The following is a 17,650-nucleotide window of genomic DNA, read 5'->3' on the forward strand; positions in this document are numbered from 1 at the left end:
TATGAATCATAGCATAGTATTCTTAGGCACACTAACACAAGGTTAGATTAGCATTTTGATCAAGTTCACATTTTGTAGTCCTGTTAGGGCAACTCCATTCAGTTAATGAATCTACTACAGAGCTAATTTTGACTTGTAAGGAAGTAATTCATTAATATTCCATTAACATTGTATGCGACAGTAAGGAGATGCCATTTTTTGCACATGCAGATTTCATGTCCCATTACACCCCTTTGCTCTTAGGGCATTGGCTATTCAATTATTTCAGCAACTCTTGTTTCTTCTGAGATGGTATTTGGCACCTGGTGCCCAAAAGTAATCTTAAGTTTAGTTTCTACAAATGAGAATGCACATGTTATCTCAGAAAAATGGAATGTGGTCATTATTTGAATTGGAGAAAAAGGCAGATTGATTTGGCTCCGGCTCGAGGGCTTGGAATTGAAGAATGTATGTGAAAAATGGATGGATTGACTCTCCATTACAGTTAATCGTGAGAACTGATTAATTATACGGGTGAACTGCAATTTCTCAAAGAATAGCTTAGCTCAGCTTGAATATGTCAATAAAGTAGCAATGCGTGGGTGTGGGTGTGTTTTGGACAGGATTATTTAGTGACTGTGTACGATCTATGATGCAGACAAACATGGCACAGAATTGAGAATTTAACCATTATTATTCTTTATATACTAGATTGGTTGTGGCTCTGGCTAAGCAATGAGACTACACAGGAATAGGCCACGTCTGTATGTTTTTGGTCAATGCTATCAAGTTTAAAGGCTGGAGGAGCATTCTCACAGTTGAGAGTTGCTTTACGAATTTAAAATGTATACAAATTTTTCATAGTTTGACCGGTATGTTTTTTTCTACTTTATTATGCATTTTATGGCTGGTGCGACTTGTACTCCGAAGCGACGTATAGTTCGGAAAATACGGTATAGGTAATTAAACTGATAGATGCAACAAAGGTAATCGCTGCTAATGGCACTTGATGTAACCCAACCCCTCTCAATCACTTAATGGCCATGTACTTGCTTCCACGTACGTCTATTTGTCATGTTGATTTCAAGTAATTTGTTTTCCAAACCAGCCGTAGAAAAACAAAAAGTACATGATGAGAAAAAAATATATATATACATATATATTAGCATCATGGCAATACATTTAAAATCCGAATTTGCCTGAACTGTTGACTGCCACCATCTATATATTTCATATACAAGTGTGTTTTACAACAGCTTAGATATGGAAGAGGGTCTTCTTGCTTAGCTAGTCTAAATTTCAGATTTGTAAACCATTATAATGACGAACAAATCCATGTTCTCACGTGGATTACGAGGGAAAGAAATGCCAACACATTGGACGTCGCATGAGTGTGGACACCTCACGATCTCTTTTATTTTTTTAGTGACAGGTAGGAGTGTGTTGCGATCATGAGAAAGGATGATGGCGTTTATGTGAAGTGAATGAGGAATGTCATGCAAAAAAACCCATCGATGTTCAACCTCAGCTACGCACTGTCATCTACGCAAACAGCGCTTTTCTTAGTGGTGTATCTGTAAATACATTATTTTACTTTCAAATCGGTCTTGCTTTTTTGTTTCGTAGGTTAAAGTGTAAAAAAAAATCAAGGATTATTAGAATCAAAGTCACTGTTCTGCATGATGTTTTTATTTTTTAAAAAAAGCGAATTTTCTCCACTTTTTGGTGAAGCAGCGATGTTTTTGGGTGAAACAGACCCATGTTCTACTGCTGATTACTCAAGAACGGAAAAATCTATAAACAGCTGTTCTTTTCTCGTAAAACAAAAGAGAATACTCTATGTTATACTAGATCTGGTGCCAATATGATCACAGAACACAATATTCTGTAGGTTTTGAAATAACGATCAGCCAAAATACTTTAAAGCTGCTGGAATATGAGAAACTACTTTGAAAACTCGTGACAGCGAATGTGTTCGTTGTGATTGCTAGTTCATGGCAGGTTGGTTGTGTAGGGGATATTGAGCCAGAAGAACCACGATGAAAAAATGGATCCATCTTGTCGATCTCACCCCCCCCCCGCTGCCGATGTTTCACTTGAGACCACCATCTGGTGTTGTATGTTAACATCTGTGCTCAGTGTAGTACAAACACATTACTATATTTCCACAGCAAAACACACACTGGCACCCACTCACCTCTGCCTAAGCGTACAGTGCGTATAAACCTACATGCAGTCTATCTAGCTACCAGTTCTGCACCACAGTTATTTATACAAAAAACATTTCAAGAAGGAAGAATTCAGCATTTAAGATGGCTACCACCTTGAAAGAAAAAAATACATCACTCAAAGAGAGCTGATAAGCCTCAAAGATATTGATTACACCAGATGGACCCTAAATCATATCCTGTAAGTATTAAGACAACATATTGGGAGGCAGCTTCATTCTGCTCTATCCTACCTGACACCACTACTGTGTTTGTGTGTCAATTTCCACTGGTAACATCACCGTTGTGACCTCATACAACCATCCTTATACATTTCCCCATCTGTTATGCAGTCGAAGACCTGTGCGTGCACACGTACACACCAACACACAAACTCCAAGGCAGCTTAGTGTGTCTGTGGGAGTTCCCATACTCTCAGGGGATGTCAGATTAGAAAATGTCTCTTGTCTTTGTAGTTTCTTGTCTCCTCGTATTTCCTTTTATTAGCATTTCAAATTGAAGTGTCACACAAGTGTAACAAGACGTTAACCACTATTGTCAGTCCAACATAAAAATAACTGATAACAGCAATATAAAATGAAACATTCACATAATGTATGTACAGAAGTGCTTATAGGACTCACGACAATCTCCTCAAAAAGCAAAACACCTTTATTGTTTTGGCTAGGTCATTTTCAACTGCCACATTTTGGCATACAGGCCTGGGAGTCATTTATAATGAATCGCTACTTAAAACATTGGTAACAAGTGTCAGCATGCGTGAGGACATTGGATTCAAGGCCTGCTGCACACCAAGGGACGCGGCCAAACCTGGCTGAACTGTTGTATGAGTGGGGTCTGGCAACTAGTTTTCGGAGGGGCCAACTGTCAACCATTTTGCTACGAGTCAAGATTTGAATTGCGGGTGAATGGCCTAACCGCCTATATAAAATACACATTAGCTTTCACAAAATAAAATAAAAATATGTTCGAAGCACACGGCGCCAAGCCATACTGATCCAAAATATACATTATACATACACAGTATATTTTACACTAATACTTAACTATATTCATGATTTTATATGTATTTCTGGCTAGAAAGCAAAGCATGCGTCTCAGGCACCAACGGCCTCTCAACATATATACACTCTTTGTCACCTGTTTCCTCTCGTTGTGGTAATCTGCTTATTCCTTGACAATTGCACCATGTTTTTATGGTTGCAAAAAATATAGTACCGTTTATTTTCTGTAGAGCCTGATACAGGGTCGTAATTTTTACGTGTAAATGTGCGGTGCTCAGTCGCTTGTGTGCAACATAGTGTTGCCACGTTCACTGTGGTAAGTAAACAAGTGGAAACGGCACAAAGTAACACAGGTGCAAAAATACTGCTGGTGCCACAACAGCAGTTTCCATGTTTATATTTTATTCTACTTTGTTCTGACCGCTGAATCCACTGAAGTCTTAGTCTTTGTTGTCTGAGTTGAAGTGAAGCAATCCAGCTTCCTCCAGCATCTTATCACTGACTTGGGTCGGATTTGACAGCATTCGCTTAAGTTAAGTAGGCACAAATGGTAAAGTTAAACCCAGAACTCAAAAGCATAAACAGTTTGAAAGACAGTGTTGCTGATTGCGGAAGCAACTGTATTATCATCCAAATGCACATATAACAGTGGGTAATGTTTTTACAGAATTCATGATGTCTTCAGAATGCCATCCTTGCAATAAGACCTGCGGCGGTAAAGAACTCTGCCTAAGCTAAACCTAACAAACTCAAACTGGTTCTATGCAAAGTCCACATTGTATTGCCTGTGTTTTTCCACATTTTTCTCTCTATTTCTGCCTTTCATTCAGGAAATAATTTGTGTGTGCGTGTTTCAGTTGACTACGGTAACTGTAATTTATGTCGAGTTGGTCATGCTTAGTTTAATAAATCACAAGTGCACCAATAGACACACCGAGAGCTGTTAATGGTACATAATCCGGTTGATCCATCATTGCAGTAAGCCATTTAAATGTTAAACGACCAGCATGGGGAGGTTCGTTTGCAAACATCTTTTTCTATAATGAGATGCATTTGATAGAGTACCCATAACAGCCAGCAGAAAACCACACAGGCATACAGTACTAATGTTTAATCTTTTTTTTTTTTATTCTCCAGTGATTTGACCTATCATATGCAACAATTATTAAATAACAGTTGGCCATGAGACTTACTGTACATCTCACCATAATGTATTAAGATATCTATATGGGCTCATTGCAATACAAAGTTGTTGTATCATTTATTGAAAATATTATGCTCTATTTATAATATTAATTTCAGACACAAACACACACGCTGATTAGTAGTGCTGCCTCTGTCTGCTCTTTTCTCTTAAAACCCACTGACGAATTCACTAGAGGTTGTGCTTATGCATTGTGTAACAAGCAGGTGGAATTAATCAGCTAGATAAACAACATAACATGTTTTGCATATTTATTTTTTTTTGTCAGATTCTATGAACAATCTCACAGCCCATGGGGGGTTGGTGGTATGGTCTCCTAACCTGCTGCTGAGATCTGTTGGTTTAATTTCTGTACAAAGTACCACTAAATCTCTCCAAAATTCTTTGTTATTCTTGCTGAATACTTAAAAAAGAAATGATCAGAATTAAGGCTATTGAAATACAAATTAAAATGGCGTAGTAGTATTAGTATCGAAAATGATTCATGGTAAACGATAGGTCTGAATCATTTTCGGTTCCGTTATCTGTCAGCAGTGCTTCCTGGTGTTTATCTTTTCTGTCTGGGGTTGTGGTGCCTCCTATCCTGTCTAGACACTGACAGTCGGTCTAATCGGTGCACTGTGCAGGATGGAACATTACAGAAACCAAAAGGATTTGTAATCCATACACTGTATATCCATACAAAATGAATATTACAATTTAGTAAAGTCAGTGTAAAGTGAAAAGAAAATGTCTTGTTAATTTGACACGCCACAGAGAAGAGTATTGTTAACAAGCCTGACAAATTTTAATGGTTAAAAATATTGGCATATAAAATGAGGCTTAAAAATAATGACCGTTAAAAACATGAAACCGCGCCCCGCTGAAAAGCCAATGCTACTTTCTCGAGCACAAGCACAGTACTTTTCTCTACTTTCTCATGCCTACACATCCCTAGATTTTTGAGCCATGAAAATATGTCCACTTAAAGCCTCCGGTGAACGGAATAGTTGCCATATACAGCAAGAGGTGCTAACCACCAGCTAGCTTGCATAGCTAGCAAGCTTCCGGAGCTCCTCTCAAACTGCGGACATGCAGCCGGATCGTTCGCGCCGTCACCTCTTTGTTGGGGAATTTAAATAATGGGACGGATGTTTTATAAATTGTGGCAGCCAGGGAAGATGTATTTTGGGGTGTATGCATAGCTAGCTAGCTAACTGCATGCTGTAGTGGTAGAAATATGCCTATTAATAAACAATTATGAAGATTGCAATAACCACTGATCCAAACAAAGATGCTCAAGTTCTTATATAGTTAAGTGAGGGAGAACTCATGCCAGATGCCCCAAGTGTGTCATTGGGCGCCATTTCAGCTATGCACTCCAAAAAAAACCTGAAAAACTGGAGTGGTGAAAATCAGTTGAATCTAATCTCCACAATACAGTTTAACATAGTTCCCATTCAATGTGCATTTTCAGCAATTATCTTCAGACATGTGTAATGATGTATTTATATATATATATATATATATATATATATATATATATATATATATATATATATATATATATATAAAAATAAAATAAAAAAAAGAGAATTCACTCCGCATGGTCTTAAATTTCAAAGACCAGGCTGTTTTATGTCTCTTGTCTCATGAGAGGTCCTACCTTGCTGATGAGAGGCATGTAAAATTTGCGCATCACATTCTCCACTGCTTTATAGAAGATGGCCGTGCGCCAGCTCTATTTCTAAGGCTATGTGCACCCTGTGAGCCGTGTAGCCCTGGAAACCGGTCCATCTAACATCTTGTTGAACCTTTTAGCTGTCATCATGCATTCCATTTGCAATTGTTACATGGATCATGATGGATGCCTATTCTGTCTGCGTTTACCTGAGGCAGAGGACTGACGGATTATTCCTGTACTGGTTATAGCTGCCGGCGACTTGCAAATGGGAATGGTTCCGTTGCTTGGGAACGTGTTCTTACTGTACAGTACTTTGATGATGAATTTTCTGCTCTGCTTTGCCGGCTTTAAAGAATGATTAGCATACGCACTTCTGTTGTAGCTTTAGGGAAACCTCGTTGATGAAAAGCAAACAGGAGACCGGAAGGAACAGGCTGTTCATGTCAGTGACATGTTTATATTTGCTTGTTGTGTGGGAAGTTTGCTTTGCTAAAACCGCTAGCAAGATTTGATTGTAGTCTCACTTGACTAATACGTGCACTGTAAACAAGCCAATGTTAACCACGACTGCTACATTGGTAGCATGAATTAATCGTAGTGAAATGTGTAAAATTAAATGGTATCTGTTTGAAGTAAAATTTTTTGGGGGGGAATCAAGGTTGTTTAAGTAAACAAAAACTAAGAAAATAACAAAGTAAAATTGAAAAAAATGTGTTAACAAAATTAAATAGAAACAAAATGCTTTTTGAAAAATAAATACTAACTGAAACTACATAAGTTTATAAAACCCCTTCTGTCTCCTATTGGTTGTTTTTCCTCAGGCGCGATGGTTTTGTGCAAATCAAATTATGGTATAAGATTCATTATGCACCACTTTTCTTAGTCATTTTATCTATTCATTCTTATACATTTATTGCCTTCACCAAATATTGTTTTCATTCCAATTTGACTTGATTCTGGGTAAAAAACTTTTGACTACACAGAGGACACTCCAGGACTCAACATTTCATAAAATCAATTTTTCCACTCTTGCTATTGTTTTATTGCTATGCACAAGGATTTGATTATTAGAGACAATCACTTCGAAACGTGCAAATGGTCCTTGGTTCACAAGAGTACTGACATACGACGTTTCAAGGTTAATAACGGTGAAGAATCAACTAGTTTGCACAGTGGAGTGGCACAAGAAGGCACACTCAAATTACTGGATTTAATTGTTTGATATTTATGACCTAGAAGTGTTTCCCATTCAAGTATTTACTAATCTTATGACTTTACTACTGTCTTAGCAATAGTTAACGGTGTTAAAATTTGGGTTAGACTGACGCCATAGGAACACTCTTTTGTAAACCAAGGACCCCCAGAATAGACATACTCTACTTCCTCATACAGCCGCCGGGGATGTTTATATACTCAACGGCAGAGAGCGTCAGGCATCTGTTAGGGGTAAGCTATTTCTTCGGTTGTGAGTGTTCAGTTTTATAAAAATCCTTTTTGTGTATATGAGAGTTCCATTTTTGAGAGTAAGACTGGACAACCTGCTTTGGCATTCTGGTGTTGGTGCTTGAACGTGTGGGTGTATAACAAGAGTATTGCAAAGAATTGATGTAAGGTAATTTCCCTGTGTCTTGGGGGACCAACATCATATTCTTCAAAACAAATTATGTTTTGTTTTAATGGTAAATTGAAAATGATTCTTTTCAATTGATTTTTTTCAAAATGGTTGTTGTGTTCTATTCCTGTTTGTCTCTCCTACTTTAGAAAGATGAGGGGTCCCGTGACCCTGGCTTAATTTTGGAGAATGGAAAGGAGCAGCTCATGTTCGAGGTGCCCCTCAATGACTCTGGCTCAGCAGGTTTGGGTGTCAGCCTCAAAGGAAACAAGTCAAGGGAGACCGGAGAGGACTTGGGAATTTTCATCAAATCAGTTATACATGGAGGGGCTGCCTACAAGGTGAGTGACCCACAAGGTTCACTAAATGAATGCATTCATTTGAAGTTGTCATTGCTCTTATTTTCTTGCTATGTGTTTATTACCGGTATGTTGATTCACTGGTTAACAACAACTTTTAATCAGAGATGGCTTTATGTGTCCCTAAAGGTATTTTTGATTATGATTTAAAACATGTCTCTACTTTTTTTTTCTAAAACATCATGTTTTTTAAATTTTCATTATCTTTTTTTTTTTTTTTTTAGGTTTGATTTATAACAGGTTGGGACATTTTACCTTGCGTTCTAATTTATAGGTATGACGCTTCAGAAAAAAAAACAAAAACACTTAATGCATGAATATTACTAAATACATTACTGAACAGTATAACATATTATATTATTGTTATTTTATTAGTATTATGAAAACCTCATGTGCTACAGAAAAAAACGAGGACGGATTCAAAATAGCATGAAAAAAAAAACATCTCAACTCAACTTTCTTTATATAGCGCTTTCACAAAACAATTATGTAAAAAAAAAAAAAGAGTAAAAATGTGTTGAACAGTGTTATTTGACCACGCTTGAGATTTGATTTATTGCAGCTGTGTTTAGTGGAAACTCAACCTCTTCTTCTTTTTTTTTTTTTTTTTTCAAAATGGTTGTTGAGTTCTGATTTGTTCGGATTTAGTTTGAAAAATGTCCCTTAAGAACAATGGTAATTGAAATACCCTTATCAGTATCAGATAACTTTTTGCAAAATAACCTTACTTACTACACAGGCAATGTTCAAGTACCATTTTAGCAGTTATAAGCGTAAAAACAAGTTAAAGTGGAAGTCAAGTCAAAAATGCTCTTTCCAATGTTATCTTCTATGTGCCCCCACTAATCTAAACACATTATTCTCATTATTAATGCCTTTGTGGAATATGAATTGGACAGCAAAATCCACGTTTTTATCCATTTAAGGGGTCGGCCATTTTGCCACTTGCTGTCGACTGAAAATTACAACATAGCTCCTACGGACTCAGGTGTAACGACCAATCATGGCTCACCTGTTTTATGGGTTTCGTCATGTGGTGTTCGCAAGCTGAGCCCTTAGGCACTGTGATGTCATTTTCAGTCGACAGCAAGTGGGCTGGGCTCCAGCTCATCAGTGACTCTAAATACAAACAGTATTATGGAATGGCATCAAACAATACCTGTGAGCTAATAGTGCTCTTTAACCCTTTACTTTCCCATTCTAAAGTAGCACTGTTGATCCAGAAATCGCGCGCATTCAGTGAACATGTGTCTGTGTGTTTGTGCTCCAGGATGGACGTCTGCACATCAATGACCAGCTGGTCGCTGTGAATGGAGAGTCTCTGCTCGGACGCTCCAATCATGTGGCCATGGAGACACTCCGCCGCTCCATGTCACAGGAGGGAAATGTAAGAGGGACCATTCAGCTGGTGGTGATGAGAGTTCTGAAGGTATACACGCACACGCACACGCACACACACACACACACGCACATGCTTTTATAGGTCAAACTTAAAAACAAGAAATGAAAATATGTCAAAAATCTGATGTGTTAGAAAAAGTAAGCACAATTTTTAAATCAGTGTCAAAAATATGTTGAGGGACACATAAAGCCATCTGTAATTAAAATTTGCTGTTAATCAGTATTATGCATGAATATTATATAGCACAAGAATCCCAATTGTCAAACAATAATATCTTTAATTTTCAATCAAATTGATAGACTTTTTCTCAAGACTGTTTCCTGTACCTTTTCTATGGCCCTTGTGGAATAAAGTAGAATTCTTTTTTCACAGGCTTTTGACTTTGCCTCTTTCCACACTGACTTTTCAGCGCTTTTAGCTTCATTTATACTTGACACTAGGCTCCCTGCTCTCTTTTCTGCTCTCTTTTCTGCTCTTACCAGCTAACTGCAAAAGAGCATTTGCACTCGTTTTGTCCTTGCGCTTTTGTGAGTGTGCGCGTGTGACTTGGTGTTCATCTCTCAGCTGTATCTCTTTTCTTTATAAGTAAAAAAGGTTCTTTTCACCCTGGCTGCTATCCTGCAGATCCACTTTGCATCGCTCTGTAGAATCTATCAAGGGCCTTGTGCCCAGTGAGCTTGACTGGAATGTAAATTGATTTTTTTTTTTTGCGTTGGCTGCCGGTAGTGGGTTGGGAAGTACATATTATGGCTGTTCCAACTTTTGTGAGCTGTATGTATTTTGTCAGAAAACTTTGAAAAATCTTACAAGGTTTAGAGTTAAATACGTAATTGATAAACTGTAAACACAAAGGACAACATATAGGAAACACTGCCCACATTTAGAAAAAAAAATCTATCTTAGCTAGCTAGCTAGTATGTTTAAAAACCTGAAACATTACAATTCAACATAATGGCTTTCACTGCTTAACATTTTACTGTATGAAAACAAATATATATTGAAAACAAGTGTAAAGGCTTCCCAAGCCCTTTGGTTACAGATATTATGTTCGCTTAAGAAATATGGGTTGTGCATACCAAATGATATTTCACATTAACATAACAATGTTAAGATCTGAATTGTGAGTGTAGATAAGAAACAGTGGAGATCTGCCTGTCGAAACAATGAGCGCGCCAACCACCAAAATATAAGAAGCAAAGTGGTGTCCACTCATGCGATGCATTCGTCGTCTCTGAGCATGTGGCTTTCTTTTTCGAAACATTCATATTCAGATTTGTGCTGCCAGACAATATTGACGTGTTCAGGGAGGAAATGAAGGTGATTTCAGAGCTAATACAGTCTTTTTTGGTGTTTGTTTGAGTTTTCTTCCTTAAGAGAGACAGAAAAAGCCATGCATATGCATATATGTTAATTAATACACAGTTTCTGCTTAGCAGACAAACTATGAATATATGCTAATTAAATTCCCAAAGAACTCTCATGAAAAAGACAAAAATATATCACAACGCTGAAATGCCTGATTTGTTTTCATCAGCATCTTAAGAGGCCTAACTGTCTACACAAGTGCATTTATCATGGTTGTCATTGATGTGACTTTCCCAACTTTTAGTATACAGCCTCGTTAAGTTATTCATTCTCCCAGTACTGGTGTGCGTTGTCGTTTTTCAGGATCAACATGGCCTGTCGTCCAGTTGCTCATTTGACAACTCCCCGATCTTATCTGGGTTGATGAATCAAGTGAATGGTCCCACAGGATTAGTTTATCAGACTAACAATCACATGAACAGCACACTCCACACATCTGATGGTGAGTAGTCTGGTTTACTCTATGGGGTTAACCGTTTGCTCAGGTTTGTAATCATACACTAATTAAAAAAAAAAAAAAAAACACCAGTCCGATCAGCCTCCTTGAATTGTTCTTCAAAGAAATTTTTATCATAAAAATATTTTGAATACATTGTTAAAGGGTGGCATTATGGATATACTGTAAGTAGGGCTGCAGCCATCAAATATTTTGAGAATCAGTTTTTCTACAGGTTGTCACTTGCAGTAGGTGAATAAAAGCACATTTTGCATTAATCAATGACAAATTGCATATGTGAGGTGCTGGTATTATTGTTCCCTAATTGGGGTCATCATCCTCAAGTTCCACACTATAAAATCCTTGACTTTGAGTGTGTGGCTTTAAAAGGCTTTACATTTTGTAATATATTATTTATATTATATTTGTTTATAGATTGTAATTTGTTTTATGAACGTAGTAAGAGCATTTTCGTTGACTTTTCATTCGATCGTTGATTTGACTATTTTTTTCAATTTTAGTTTTAGTTATTTCGATAGTTTTCGTGAACTATAGTAACCGTGGTCTGCACTAGCATTAGTCCATGTGGAAAAATGATCACTGCAAAGCTTGGAGGCAGAGACTTTGCTTTGACTTCTTTTGTAATCAAGTTATTCAATTAAAGGTTTCAGTCTGAGATATAAGTGATTTTTAATTATTAACTTAAATAAAAACCCAATCCCAACATGTTTTTCCTTAACTCAAATACATTTTTGGCCCTTCAAGGAAGATTGTTCCAATTCAGTCCAGAGTTCTGCCTCTAAACTCAACCGAACATGATGCGCTTGTCTATTATTTAGTTTCAAAAATCATTTTGTGGCATTAAAGTAACCTTTAGTGCTGGCATTTCATTTCCAATAACCTCAGTTAAACAGACACACTAAGTCAATAATCTAAATCAAACTAATGAATGTTTCACGGTAAAAGTAAAAATAATCGGGACAGGTACTGTCATCTATTCTACAATTTTAATTAATGATGGCGCTTTTGCCTTTCATCTCGCTCCCCGACTCTCTCGCATTGCTTTTTATCCTTCCTCTCATTTTTTGTCAAGTTTCTGCTGTGTTTTAGGTGAAGCAGTGTTTTTTTTTTTTTCTTTCTTTCTTCAAATGTTGAGCTTCTTCATCTAATACGTTTGGTCTATGAGCATGCATGAGTGTGCACAATATAATTATAGTGGGTACTGTGTGTGAGGCTCTTTTTTGTTTTATAAAAAATGTGTGTATTCTGTTTCTGGAGTCTGCAAATGTGGGAGTGGTAGAGTAAGCATGCTTGTGCTCCGATGTTGGAATTGTTAACCAGAATCAAACTGTGTTATCTGAGTATGTGGTTAGTGTGTGTTTTGTGTGTTTACACTGGATCCGGTAAAAATGTCTGAATTTACACTTCAAATTCACCTCATCTACAGTATCATTCACATACACATAATAGGAAGGATATTTTTCAGGCTCCTCTTTTACTAAGTGTGTGCGTGTATATTTCGAGCTCAGTGTCACCATGCGAATGAAGCGTGCGATGAAAGCGAAAAGGAGAGAGGGTTCCAAATACAGAAGGTCGGATGTAAAAAAAAAAAAAAAAAATGGGCATCTGCTACTGGAGCAAGCTCCGAATGATTTATCTTTAACAGAACAAATGCCTCTTTCACATCAAAGAGTGGGAGGCAGTGAGAACAGATTTGTGTGTGTGTGTGAGGTGAAAGAAGAATGTGTTTTTGACAGTTGAGCTGATTTCGGTGCTGGCAGTGACGAGAAATAACTAACTTTGACGAGAAACAGGAAAATGTAGTAGAAGATATGATGATTAATGGGAAGCAGCAAGGAGTAATAACAAAAAAGCACGCAGCAGCGTGAAAGGTACAGACATGGAACGGAGGGACGGACCGTTATTGGTATTGGACAGTACTCTAGGCTGCAATATCGGTATTGTATCGAAAGTGAAAAAGCTGCATCGGACACTAGTAACTGGACAAATTTGGTACCGCATCGCACAGGAATTAGAAGGCTAGCAAAATACTGTAAATCTATGGCACTTCCTGTTCCCAAGAGCACAGTGGCTTTTGTAATTCATAAAAGGAAATGTGTGGGACAATCGGGACTCGTAGGCCTGAGTAATGAAAAAAGACCTCGGTGAGAGATGGGCATTGAACTGATAATCACTCAGGGTGAGCTCCTGGGATCCTGTCTGCATACAAGAGAACTTTACAATGGAACTTAATTGAGGGTGCACTTTAGAATAGGAAGGACATATATTAGGTACGCTTCATGTTTAATGGATGCTTTGTTTCAGTAGTGTAAGCTCTCCAAACATGTACTCATGTACAGGTGAAACATAAAATAAAATAAAAGTGAACGTTCCATTATGATTACCGCCACCTTGTAGTAGAAACAAACAGACAATAAGACTGTTAATCTAAGTGGAGCTAAAATGCAATCACAGTGGACAAAAACAAGGGCCCTGGATATTTTCTGAATGACACTGAATACTTTTCAGGGTCATATGTAAGTTATTCTCACTTGGATGAAGAGGCGGAGCAGAATGAACATGGAACAGAGGCAAGAAGCTCTGCTCAGCAGTTCTCCTACCTACATGAAAGGTGAGTTGATGATTACAGCGACTGAAACATTTTGTTGTCTTAAAAATATTGCAAGGTTTAAACAAACATGCGGTTTGTGATTATTGGTACCAGGGAAATGTCTCCGTCCCAGTACGACATCCAGCAGCAATTCCAGCATGTAAAGGCCTCCAAGAGCATAGACTTGGGCACCACTCCAAACCAAACACACACTGGTAGGCATTTTTAATCCTTTACGTTCTTTGCATTCCTCTTATTGTCACATACTGTACATTTAAATATTCTCACTTATGCACTCTTATCACTCTCACCTATGCTGACATCTAATGCAGACTAAACACAAGGGGTGTAACGGTACGGCAAATCACATTTCGGTTCGGTTTCTTGGAAACTTCGGTTCGGTATATTTTACGGTACAAAAAATAGATTTTTAAAAAAATATATTTATTTTGAAAAGATGACAAGTAAACGGTCCTCTTTTTTTTTTTTTTAGAAAAAATAAATAAAAGTGAACCATTCGGGTGACATTCCAAGAAATTACACCAGAATAAAAAATACACTAACAATAAAGATCTCTTAATTTTGTAAATGATTAAGACACTGAAATCTTTAAACACTTAGCAGCAACAGCCTATGACAGATCTAAGTATTCAAGTTAAAGACAAGTTGTCATTGCAGTACATACACACTTTTTGTAATGAAAAAATATACGTACAATAACAGTTACGATTATTGCTAACTGTATTAAAACTCTTTTTATAATGAAATACAGTACCTTTATGAAATTATTTACACTTTTTACCCATTGTGCCTTTAGTGCCTCCGCCCTCCTCTCCCACGTGCAACAGTCAATAGCGCCCGTGCGTAAGCTCGCGCTAATAAGTGGACCGAACCGAACATGCCATACCGAAACATATTAATACACCCACGTGTACCGTTACATCCCTACTAAACACACACTCACACAAATCACACCAATCTTGCATGGTCTCTTGGGTATAGTAATATCAATGGTGTATGATGGTCTGCATGCCCGTCTGTGTTATACACGTTAGAAGAGGTTCATTTAACAAAATAAATATTTGAAGGATATATCAGTGACACCGAGGAGATTGACAAACAGAGTTCAGTTAAATTTTGTTGAATTTATACAGTTCGATTTGGAACAACATCAGACACAGCTTGGGGGAAAAAAATCAACTATTTAAATTCTGTGTCCAACTACGATTGCAATTGCAAATCCCATATGACGTATTTGTCGAAGTGGCTTGGACGGTCATTGCAACAGTATTTCATCATGAGCTAAGTAGTAACAGGATGATATACGATGTCTCAAGCTCACAAATGGTGCACAATGAACAATTTTGCACTGTGGTATCAGAATAAGTTGTCAGTTACCGCCATATTTACTGTTTATCATTTGTTTTATATCTTTGGCCTGGACGTATTTTTTCATACATATATTTAATGTCATTATGACTTTACCACTCTGTACATGGGCGCCTCAGGAATAGAACAACATTGTCAACTGAGGACCTCCTGTAGAGACAAACAGCAACAATGCCATCACCATTTGGTTTATGAGCCAAACTGCATAATCCATCTGATTTTCTTTGCCAAGCAGGCGATTAAAAAAATATACATTTTAAACTAGTTTAAAATTTCAAAATCCTTCTGCTCTTTGTCCAACTCACTCTCCACTCTTTTTTGCTGTGTCTTTCTTTTCCTTTTCATGCAGTTTCAGTCACTCCTGGGCTTTATTTACACTGGGAAATTTCAATTTAAATGTATTTATCAGATTTTTTTGGGGACTGTCTTGATCCATGTCATTTTAGGGTCACAGATAATCCTCATACATTCACACAAGACATGAAACAACTAAAATATAAAGATTGCACATAAATGTGTCAATACAGGCATTGACAAGGTGGATTAAGCAATAATACACTGATATACATTTTAGCTCAGCATTTGAAATAAAAACAAGTATATTTTATTTATTTATTTGTTTTTATTTTTGGGCGGGAACCTATCCTTTATTATATGCTTAAAAAACTCACCAATTCTCTGTTTTTGCGCTTAGGCCAAAGCAATAAAAGTATTGCTTTGCTGCCATCTTGTGACATCTCTCTGTCAAGGAACAATGTTAAAGTGAGTTGAGTAGCTTGTTTTAGATGAAAGTTGTGCCATATATAGGCAATTATGAACCATTTGCTGGCGGTTGGGTTGGGGTGTTCAATAACTCACGGATATTCACTATTTGCGGCATATCGTTTCTTTGGTCTGGGCTTACTCTTCCCACCATTCATTTAAATGAGGGAAGCTCCACATTAAGACCTCCACCATTATTTTTCTTAGTTAATGTTCAACAACATGCCTCTACCATAACATATTTAGACCGCATTTACTTGTCTATGCTTTTACTATAGTTACAGTGGATTTTTTGAAACATCTTTATGTTTTGCAGACGTGGGCGTATATATGCCACCAAGTGTATTTCAATGAAAATAAAAGGCTCAGTAAATTAGCCAAAGCCAAGCTTTTCAAATCAAATGAGACATCTCAACTGTGCACGTATGCACATTTACATTTTATCTATGTGAAACCAAAGTAGACACACAGTGATTTATTTGCCAAAAATCTGGGCTGCTGAAGCAGTCATAAAAATTTGCCACAAGCTGATGTGGTCAGACGCATGCACCAATGCACAGTGCTAGAATTACATTTTAAGCTTGCTTTTGATTAGGGAAATATTTGCAGCGCACAGCCATTTACTGTTTGGGTTTTGTGGTCTCAGTGTGTATTTGGCACAGTGCTAGCCGCCAGTTAGTGTCAGCGTAGGACCTTTTTTTTTTGGTTTCTTCACCACCAAGCGCAGAAAAAGCTCAAAAGTGCCTTTTTTATAGGTGTAAAGTAAGGCAAAGCTTGACTAGGGACAATTATGGAAACTATGGTGTCCAACAGAGGGGAAAAAGGCCAACACAGCTGGTTTAGCTTGAGTGTTTCTGAAGAAAAAAACAATAGCGAGTGGAATGGAAAGAGGCGAAAGTGAAGTGACGTCTTTGAGATGAAAGCCTCGACTGATATGTTCAAAGACAAAAGTGAGGGCTAGTGATGAATGAGATGACTTGCTAGCTGTGTTGCTGACTTAACATCCCGGGAAAAAGATCAGATGACAAGATTGGTGGTGGGGTTGAGAAGAGGGACTTTTGCACGTTTGGAAAGTTGGGCATGATGAGTGGAAACTGTGTAGATCAAGTAGAAATAATGATCTCAAAGCCACTTTTAACTGTCGGTAGGTGTATACAATATGTGTCAGGATGATTGATTATTTGTTTGTTTCAGTTGCAGATGAGAGCCATGTTGGATCCCTGGTTGAAAACACTGCAGGTGAGGGAACCGTGCCCAAATGACACTTGCATATAGGCAACACGCACAAGACACATACTCACACGAGCACATGTCCCGGGACTTTTTAATTTATTTGAACGAGACCTTCAACTCTGCGATTGCGGCTCCCGGTGTTTTCTTTTCCGTGGAAACCAGGTCGAAATGGCTCTTTGAGTGTTAAAGGTTGCCGACCCCTGTTCTAGACTCAAACACATACATACATATAGAATGTGGTGCCTTGAGGTTCCCCAACTATGCTTGAAAATTCAAAACACTAAATCATCTTTCTGCATTGAAATGAATGTAAATGCCATTAGTCTGTTAGAGATTGCAAAAAAAAAAAAAACAACAAGAATGTTTGTAATATGTTTTTTAATGAGAAAAATAACACTAAAAT

General features: G+C 37.5%; 1 protein-coding gene across 2 annotated transcripts in view; it reads left to right on the forward strand.

Annotated features, from left to right (window-relative positions):
- Nucleotides 1-17,650, forward strand: part of LOC147136472 (partitioning defective 3 homolog B-like) — a 125,086-nt gene that overhangs the window by 40,518 nt on the left and 66,918 nt on the right. For both annotated transcript variants that reach the window (XM_086052186.1, XM_086052187.1), the window contains exons 13-18: nt 7,840-8,031; nt 9,320-9,478; nt 11,120-11,258; nt 13,782-13,884; nt 13,978-14,078; nt 17,209-17,253. In XM_086052186.1, the coding sequence (XP_085908312.1) occupies nt 7,840-8,031; nt 9,320-9,478; nt 11,120-11,258; nt 13,782-13,884; nt 13,978-14,078; nt 17,209-17,253 (739 nt within the window). The remainder of the gene's footprint in view (nt 1-7,839; nt 8,032-9,319; nt 9,479-11,119; nt 11,259-13,781; nt 13,885-13,977; nt 14,079-17,208; nt 17,254-17,650) is intronic.

This window comes from Filicampus tigris, chromosome 14 (genome assembly GCF_054856515.1).
Source record: "Filicampus tigris isolate MCC_2025a chromosome 14, RoL_Ftig_1.0, whole genome shotgun sequence".
In the NCBI taxonomy this organism is placed as follows: domain Eukaryota; kingdom Metazoa; phylum Chordata; class Actinopteri; order Syngnathiformes; family Syngnathidae; genus Filicampus; species Filicampus tigris.